The sequence below is a fragment of the Leishmania braziliensis genome, chromosome 7 (assembly GCF_000002845.2).
Source record: "Leishmania braziliensis MHOM/BR/75/M2904 complete genome, chromosome 7".
Lineage (NCBI taxonomy): Eukaryota > Euglenozoa > Kinetoplastea > Trypanosomatida > Trypanosomatidae > Leishmania > Leishmania braziliensis.
The window spans coordinates 85,773-95,248 of NC_009299.2; the positions used below are offsets into that span (position 1 = coordinate 85,773).

General features: G+C 56.8%; 1 protein-coding gene across 1 annotated transcript; it reads left to right on the forward strand.

Annotated features, from left to right (window-relative positions):
• Positions 1-1,232: 1,232 nt before the first annotated feature.
• On the forward strand, positions 1,233-3,674 carry SCG1 (phosphoglycan beta 1,3 galactosyltransferase 1; the record flags this gene model as incomplete). The annotated part of the gene is made up of 1 exon (XM_001562470.2): positions 1,233-3,674. One exon carries the CDS (start codon positions 1,233-1,235, stop codon positions 3,672-3,674), a length of 2,442 nt encoding a protein of 813 aa, XP_001562520.2.
• Positions 3,675-9,476: the final 5,802 nt, after the last annotated feature.

The following is a 9,476-nucleotide window of genomic DNA, read 5'->3' on the forward strand; positions in this document are numbered from 1 at the left end:
CGACACGTATGAGGCGAAAAAAACGCAAGGTCTGACAGCAGGTCACCTGTGACTCTCTCTCACGCTTCTCCGGTCTCATGCACCTGTGGCGCTTCCTCCTCTATTTCTCAGCGTATGCTCCTTCCTTCTGCGTCCTGACTCGCATCTGCATGTGTAAGCGCTGAGTGTGACGCATATGAAATCCAGCATTCTTTGCCTTACCCCTTTCCGTTTCGGGCGTCTGTGTCCGCTGAGGAAGGGCCCAATCGCACATTTGCTGTAGGTCTGCTTGATTGGTCTTTGTGCTTCTTTTCCCTTTGGCCTATGCCACCGGCGACTTTGTTTCGCGGTGGTGTAGAGCGTGTCGCGAAGCGGCTCTTTTTCACTGCTTCGTGCTGTCCGCCCACCGCACCCCAACGCACTCTTTCTTCGCGCCAAAGGTTAGACCGTCAGGCTGTCGGTTCGCTTTCCCCACCTACCGGAATGCAGCTGTTCAGGGGTTTCACCATCTTTCCTTGCACCTCTACTATTTTTCCCCTCTTTGGTGTATGTGTTTTTGCATCTCTGCTGCTGCTCGCGTAGTGGGCATCGCCAGGGCTGCTGCGTCCCCCACTTGCGTACGCGCAGACCCTCCTCCTCCTGCTAGATGATGGAAGGCTTTCCATCGAACGGCGACGAATATCAACGAAGCGAGCAAACAGAGCGCATGCCGTCCACACCTTCGAGAAGGCAAGGCTTGACTGTTTCCGTCGCAAAGACACGGGACTTAGGCGTGTTTTCTACGGCAACCGCCCACCCAGCCAATGAGGCGAGCTATCGTTCCATTCTCACAGCGTCTCTCCGATGTGGTTCGCTGCAGTGGCGCCTTCCGCTGTCACGTCGACTCGTCCGATTTGCGAGTCCTTCCACTGTCTCCCTGTCTCCCCTTTCTCCTCCTCCACGCCACCCGCTCTGACCTGCCTTTCCGCATACTCCAGCCATTTTTCAATTAGACACTCACACGTGCTGGCGGAAAGTGGCCCATCTGCTGACTGGCGCGCCCTTGACCATTGCACTGACAGTCACCACTCTTCCCCACCACTGTTTTGCGTTACCGCGCACTTTCCTTCGTTCCTTCTCGATCCATTCACCCCCTTTTCTTTGGCCCTGCCGTTTCTCTTTGCGTGGCTGCCAGTGCGCTCGTCGCGCTACTCTCCGGCGCATCTCAGGCACCTTCTCCGCCCTTCATCCCAACGTGAGCCAACCGCGTTACCATGAGAAACGAGCGAGACATTATAAGGAGGGTCGTGCCTGTCGTGCCCCCAAACGCCATGCGCCGCAACGCTTCTCTCGTCTCTCAGAACAGTTCTGTGCTGAGCGGCCCTGCGAACACCTCCAACTTCTGCGATTGCACACGCGGCAGGGCGGAGCCGGATCAAACTCGGTTGCTGGGCAGTAGGGAGGGGGACGCAGCTTCACTTGAGAAAGGTGAAGGCTTTCCGGATGAGGCAGCACTAAGCCTCCCGTTTCGTTTTTGCAGACATCTTCGGGGATTTGCTGCACAGGCTGTGCATTCACGCACTCAGCGCCGTCGCCTGGTTGCACTAATCATCCTACCTGCTGTCCTGGTTACGCTATACTACATCGGCTCATTTGCAACTGCTGGCCACTCAAGACAGAGCCACGGATCGATAGAGTTACAGAGGAAACTGTCGACCCTCTTAGATCGTGGTACGTTTTCTGTGCTGGTGCAGCACGAGAGTGCATTGCAACGTCTGGCGTCAGCACAGCATGCCCTTGATGCCGCTGCTGCTGACGGTAAGGCGCGTCTGAGGAGTGATCAGCTGCCGTCGTGGACACTACGCGTGATCGACAAGAACTGCACGATGTGCTTCGACAGGGTGACGTACGGTGCGGCGGTTGCAGGGGGGTATGGGGAAATGGCCGGCGGCAGACCAGATCAGGAGGCCAAAGGACTTCCTGTGTTCGCGACGACATCTACGCCGCTGGGCCTCATGGGGCCGATGCTGTTTGCGATGGCGAGCGTGACGGACGACGTGGACGTCGCCGCGGAGCTGCCGCTGTGGTCATGGGTGAGCCGGTCGTACGCGCAGCAGCGCCACCTCGCCAACGCGTCGCTGCGGAAGAGCAAGAGTACGCAGCCGCAGCACTTGGTGGTGATGGGCATACCCTCAACAGACCAGCCAATGCGCTATCCGCTGCGGGATGCGCAGCGCGCGACGTGGCTGACGTACCGCGAGGTTGCGCGTGCCGAGAATAACTTCACTGGCGCGCTGCTACAGCTGTACGTGTTCGCTGCTGCGGAGCGTCGCTCTGACAACTCGCCGCGCGACACCGTGGATACGGCACAGCTCGCTCCAACCGTGAACGAGTATGCTGCAGCGAACTTACAGCGGCTGGAGGTAGAGGGCGGCGACGCCACCAATGCACCCAGCTACGTGCAGCGTCGCGTGGTGTTGCGTGATGGATGGCGCGACGTCTCCAAAGCCGATGGCGCCGTGTGGGAGTCGCCTTGCATCGGTGTGAAGGCCTCCGTGGTGAGTCCAGAGGGAATTGTGGGCGGGGCTACGTCACTTACGAAGCTCTCCTCTGCACTGTCGCTGCCGGCGACACCCGCCTTCACTTCGGCGGCGCGGTACATGTGCCACGTATCCACTGCGCTGTGGCAGGAGGCGCTGCACCATCGCAACTCGCTGTGGCTCGATTTTTTGGCGGACCGGCATCCGACTACAAACAAGAAGATGGGCATGTCTAACTCGTGGGGTGTTCCGACGGAAGTCGGGATGAGCCAAAAGGTCGTGATATGGCTAAACTACGCGTACACTGCCTTCCCAGACGTGCCGTACTTGATGAAGGGCGATGACGACATGTACCTGAAGGTACCGCAGTACCTCAGCGACCTACGCTACACGCAACAGGGCGAGTGGGGGAGACCGCGTAGCTTGATGGCGACCATTCCGCACGGCGACGTTATACCGGCGACGCTGGGCATCGATGACACGAAGGATTGCCTGTATCGAGTGTGGCGGCTGTACTACGCAGGTGACATCATATATGGCAACGGGGTGGGCTACATTCTGGACCGACGCCTCGTACAAGCTGCGCTGAACCCATTTGGTAGCAGCAATGTTCTTCTGCTCAGGCTGTTGACCGAGCCGTACAATTCTAGCCTGCACAACGAATATCTCAGCTTGATCATGCAGTATGAAGATGTGCTTGTGGGGAAACAGGTGAAAGACCACCTCGGGGCTGTGAGGCAGTTGTGCCCGGGGCGGCGCGTGTGCTACATGGCGGACAGTGAGCCCCGGGCACACCAGATTCTGCGACCAGCAGGTTCCAGAATCACATGGAACTCGGTGATGACGCACTTTGGAATGCCAGCGATACCCTACTATGTCCACTACTTCCACAAGAACGAGCTCAAGGTGGCAGAGGAGGCGAAGCGCCTGATTGAGCGGGGGTTCGACGTGAATGCAATTGAGGCGAATGCTACAAAGTGCATGGAAGACTGGGTGACCTCGCAGGTACCGAAGACCCTGGTGGGCCTGGGAAGCGTACTTGAATTGGACTGGGTACGCGGCAAGCCACGCACCACGTACGTTGTGGCCGAGGAGGACGACGTCGCGGTGTATGATGTTCGGTACAAACGCGCCCGAAGGTACATTACCAAGTGTATCTGGGAGTCGGGCTGGTAGTAGTCGTTTCTCCTACTCTACTAATGCATCAGCTCGACCTGTGCTTCTTGCGCCCTTTCTTCGCACCTCGAAGTCGTGCCGAAGTGATGCGACGATTTGAAGGGGCCGCGAGCGTGAGTGCGGCGAGGTGATATTATCTTATTGACTTTTATTGAGGCGTTCTTTAACAGCATCAAAGTGAGTTGGCTGTAATTCTATTGCTGTTACCCCTATCTTTATTCTTTTCTTTATTTTGTGCGCAGAAGTTCGACTGGCTACTTTAACTTGAATTCTTGTTGTTCGTTAGCAAGAGGCTCACGATTGCTGGGCTCATGCTGTACCACGAGTAGTACCTTCTCTCCTTTTTATTTTCCTTCCCCTCTTTCCTTTCTGATGCCGCAAGGCTCGTTATTTCTTGTACTATTTCTGTGCTCGTTGCCTTCCCCACACGTGTACTCACCTCTACCTCCAGGCGATCCTCCACCCATGTGCGCTCACTTCCACTGAGTGGGAAGAAACCATTTGTAAGACGTAGACCTTCCGATTGGGCGGGTCGCCTGGAGAGAGTGCGTGGGCTCTTTTATGGTGCGCTTGCTTCATGTGAAACGAATGCTCGGTGTATCGGTCTTATCTCGCTTCTGCGGCTTCTCTTGTTTCTCATCATGGGGTCCCTCATGAGTAGAGCAAGTCCCATAGGGAATTTTCCGATTGCACATTTTTTATTTTCTGCCTACCCATAATAGAGCCTTATTTTTTCGTCTTAATTGGCTCTCCCTTTTTCCTTTTCACTGCACTTCTGCAATATTCGATTTTTTCCTTCTCGCCCACTTGAACGCATGTGGACGTATTTTTTGATTGGGTTCTTTTCTTTGGTAGTTGTGTGCGCTCACCGTAGTAGTAACCATATGTGTCCTTACCGATGAGTTTACTGAGCAGCGAGGCCTTGTGCGCGGAGAATAAGAGCCACAATGCGAAGCGGCACTCCTGAACACCCAAGCGGACGGCGAGCATCACCTTTCTGTAACTTTCTCCGGTGCGGTGTTGCAAAGCTCTGTCTGACGTGTGTAAGGATGAGTTAGCCTTCAAGGGTAGCCCGCGAGCCTGCACAAAAGCTCATGTAGTGCTGTCCCACCTGTGATGCGTCCGAGCAACTGCCGTGGTTCAGCTGACGGATTCGCCGCCAATACCACGTTGCCCTCCCCCTTCCTCATCCCTCTACTCTCCTCACATCGTTTCGGCTGCCATTATGTGCGCCCCTTTTACGACACAGCATAGCGAAAGAGCGGCCAAACGTCCCGAGGTCTGCCCTGTAGCGTCCTGCAAAACACTACCTCCTGCCAAGGACTGTTCACCGAAGGCGCCAGCTCCCGCCCTTGGAACTGCTCTTGCCCGCCTTACCCCCCCTTCGCACTGCGGAGGCACACGTGAGTGGGGTCTGTGCGTGCGACGAATCATGTAAACCTCTCGGGGAGTAATGTCGTACAACGAAGCTTCGTGAAGACCACGCCGTGGCGTAGGTGATGGCGGCAGCGGGTCGGCGGCAGAGCGCGAATGTGTGTGTGTAGGGGGCTCGCACGCGAATGGCTGACGGTAAGGCTCGCGCTTCGCTCATTTGCACCTTCCGTCTGTTGACAAGTTCGACGCTATCTCAATCGTGAAGGGTAGTCGATCTGTGGGGCTGTAGCACTGAGGTGCTGGGGAAAACGCTGCCCACCAAGTGTTCTGCACGAAAAGTGCTGTGTGGTGTGCAGTCCATGTGATGCAGCGAAGAGCCATTTGTGCTCTCTCATGAAGGACGTGCGAGGCTTGCAGTAGCGGAAAGGGGAGTCGCTTCCAGAGAAGACACTCACTGCAGCAGGTGGCGCAGACTGTGCCAACAGCGGCCGATAAAGCAGTCTGCGGGGCACCTGCAGCGCAAGGGGCACAAAGTGACTCTGACAAGGAGCGGAAGGCCTGGGCACATCCTTCGGATGTGTGATGCACACCCGACTTCCCAAGTGAAAACCCATGGCTAGGGAAATCGAGAGAGCTTGGGAGTAATGGATGCGATATTCTGCAATGGCCGCGTGTAGGACGACAGCCTGCCAGAGGAGCCTCTCGTGCAAGCGCCAAGCGTCACATGCTGTCCCTAGTCGAGCCGGCAGCCGCAGATCGGGCTCTCCTTGCCGGGGACGCTGAGAAAGCAACGTTGCCCATTGGCCGCGGTCGCGCTGAGCATCCCCTCCTCGCCGCCGCCTTTCTACCACGACGGGGAAGTGGCGCAGGGATAGTGCGGCGAGCAAGCCGATATGGAGCGAGCGAACCATCTCCGGCTGCACTACTACCCACTGTTTCCCAACCTGAGCACTTGGCTTGCTCTGTTTCGAGCTCTCCGATGCCGCGATGGCGAGTCCGATGGGCACCGCAGCCGTCCCAATGAGCAGCAAGTGGGCCCAATCGTGGCTCCTATGGACTCCCAGCGCATGGGCCACACTCGCGGCTGGCGTGCGCATCTGTCCACGGAATGAATGTGCCGGGATGCGTCATGGCTGACGTGGCTGTCCCTGACCGAAACATACGCGCTGCATTTGAAATGGTCTTTGGAGGCAGCCGCAAGACGTGGCTGCGACTGGCTCTGCTGCGCGCGGTGGATCCGTGGGGATGTGCGCGCGCGCTGCTCCCTCTCTCCTCTCGCGCTTTGAAAGGGTGGCGGTGGCGGGCGCGGTGTCGAAAGAGGTGAGATGACATGGCGCAGAATCGCCTGCGTGCGAGTCAACACGTCTGCCAACGTTGTAGTGCCGTGTGCCGTGTGGCACTGTGGGCTCCTTTTCTTACTGCTCGGATGCCTCCTGGCGTGCCTCGTGGAAGGAGGGCCGTGTGCGGTGGGCCTGCGCTATCCACAACGAGGAAAGTGATGCCACTGGCAACGTGGTTCTCCTCTGATTCTTCTGTCCATCCCTTTGCTGTATGGGCTGGCCACCTCTCTTTCTGGGAGGGGCGGGGCTGAGGAACGCCACTGCTCATCCCCAAAAGACACTCCAAAGAAGATGAGGTGTGCTGCGCAGCGAACTCAGTCAACCTGTTGCGGCGTATGTCTCTGCGAAGGCGCGTTGGTGAGTCGGTGTGCCTTTTTATTGGGGGGAGGGTTGTGTGCGTGGCGAGTTCCAAGAATCCGATGCGGCAGAGGCGACCCTGTTTGCAGAGTCGTCCGCTTTCGGCTCCCTATTCCGCTGCACCGGCCCGACTCCTTCTCTCTCCGGGACCTTTTTTTCTGCTCGTGCCTGCGTGTCACGTTGCGGTGCGCTACCAGCAAAGGCTCAACCGCGAGAACTTACGTCTGCCCGTCCCGTGCCCACCGCTCATCCACGCTCCACTTTCTTTCCGCTGCTCCTCATGCGCCTTGGACCGCACCTGTGCCGGATTCGCTGCTTTCTCCCGTGTCGCTACTTGCGTGCTGTGCGGTTCCTGCGCAGTGTGGCAGTCGTTACTGTGCGCAGCACGGGCGCCGCGCTGAGGGGGATATGGAGGCAACACACCCAGCGTGCCACCATGATGCCAACGACGGGGTGCTCCATGAGCGGTATGCGCGGGAACGGACGGGCTCCAACGGTGATGGCGTGACGCAAGGAGCCCTCTTGGGATGACCATGCCTGCACCTCGCCAGAGAAGCGGTATCTGCGACGACCGACGTGTACACAGAGTTCGCTCCGCGCTGTTGAGCCGCGATCTCGTTCAGCCAAAACCTCTGCGTGAGTAGACCTCAGACTCTGGCGGACCGCTGCAGGCTTTGCGCGGAGCCCATTCCTCTCTTGGCCATTCACATCCCTGTGTGCTGCGTGAGGTGACAAAGGAGGTGCGCTCTCCCCTTGCCGCTACTCCGCACTACTGCTCCGTGTGCCATGCATACTGCTTCCGTAGAGCTCTTGACGACGTAGCGCACCGTCCACCGGATAGTCGTAAGCAACACTGGCGATGCACATGAACCGTTGGCGATACACCCTGACAGCGGTGGCTCCTTCTCGACTCCCTCGCCCCCTATAACGTGCGCCTATTCCAAACGGTGCGCCTGCAGGGCTTTCCCGCTCATCCCTGCACCAAAGGAGGCTTCCCTCTCCTGCGATGCGCCGCGTAACAGTCTTCATGGCCACCATTGCAATCACCGCGACACCCTCTCCCACTGTACCGGCGAAATCCTCCCAAGGGCGAGTGCCAGGGTACACGGGTTAGGGTTAGGGTTAGGGTTAGGGTTAGGGTTAGGGTTAGGGTTCCATTGGCGGCGTGTAAAACCACAAAGGCAATCGAATGGCACTTGACCTTATAGTTGGCCGGGTTAATTTGTCTGGGCAAAAGAACTGGAAGGGGGATGGGGGTGGTTGGTGGGATGTGGTGATGGATTTGCGAAATATACAGGCTGGGTGCCATAATGTTTCCCGATTGGAAATTATGGCCACAGGTCGGAAATATGTGTTTCTGTTATGAATGATTACTTTCTATAGTCCCTTTATTTCTTCTCTAATGTGTTATTCATAAATGAAGTAATCCACTTTAAGTGTTGATGCGGCCCGCGACGAAAAAACGCCCACCCACCCAACCCTAGACATGAATTTCTCGGATGTCCGGAACGGACCGGAAGGCCACAGAACGGCGGACCGGTTTCCTTCCGCGGATGCGGGGTGTGTACTCCGGGAACCGTGGGAAGGTGAGGGCGTCGACTGTGGCGTGGACGAACCGCATGTAGATGGTGAGTGAAAAATTTTAGGGTTGAAAAATTTCCTTTAAATGAACCGCTTTCTGTTCAGGTAATATTTTGCAAGATGATGAATTTCTCGTTTCAACAAAGTTTCAAAGTCTCCTTTCAAACAGATTCTCTTAACCCGTGAGCGTGGTTTCCTTTCTTTATACCTTCTTCCTGATGGGGCGCGCCCATCATCCACCCAGTTCCGCTTTCCTTTTCAGCCCACCCGGTTTTTCTACTATTGTGCGTTTGTAGTTTCCTCTGCGACATGGGTCCCCGGTTGTTCCCAACGATCCCTTCGGGTTCTGTAGCTTCCGTTTTTTTGTAGATTTGCCGACCGCAGCGCCGCCGGGATTCGTGTACGTGCGTCCCTGCGTGCGCCGCTGGAGCTAGCGCTGGTAGCTTGATTGTTTTTTCGGTGGCTGACCGACTGGTTTCCTTTCTTCTGGCGACTCCCCGCATGTCCGTTTGGCATGCCGCCCTCTGACCGTAATGAATGGGCACCCGGTGGGGGAGGCTTCCCCGGTACCGGTGCCAAGCCATAAGAAAAAGCACACGAAAGAAGTCCAAGACGACTTGATGTGCTCCTCACGCGACTGAACGCGGTAGAGGAGGCCGGCGGCATAATCATGACGCGGCGCCGCGGTCGTGGTTGCGTGCCTGCCTTGCCGCTTCCCAATGGGGTCGCGAAGATTAGTTCCATACCCATCTGCCTTCCACAAATCTTTCTCCCTTCTCGCCCTCTGTTGTCTTCAAGAAATTATATCTTCGCGAGCACCCTATCACACAGGACGGTGGCATTAGGGTTAGGGTTAGGGTTAGGGTTAGGGTTAGGGTTAGGGTTAGGGTTAGGGTTCCATTGGCGGCGTGTAAAACCACAAAGGCAATCGAATGGCACTTGACCTTATAGGGGGGGGGGTGGTGGTTGGTGGGATGTGGTGTTGGATCTGTTTTGACCGATAGCTGAATCGGTTTCTTGTATCCGTGGAAAACGAATCCTGAGTGAGTGTGTGTGTCTCGGAAACCGACTCCTCACTTCCACTTGTGATGTGTGACCGTCTGTGTACCATAATGTTTCCCGATGGAAATTTGCCCAGTCGCAGTCGCGG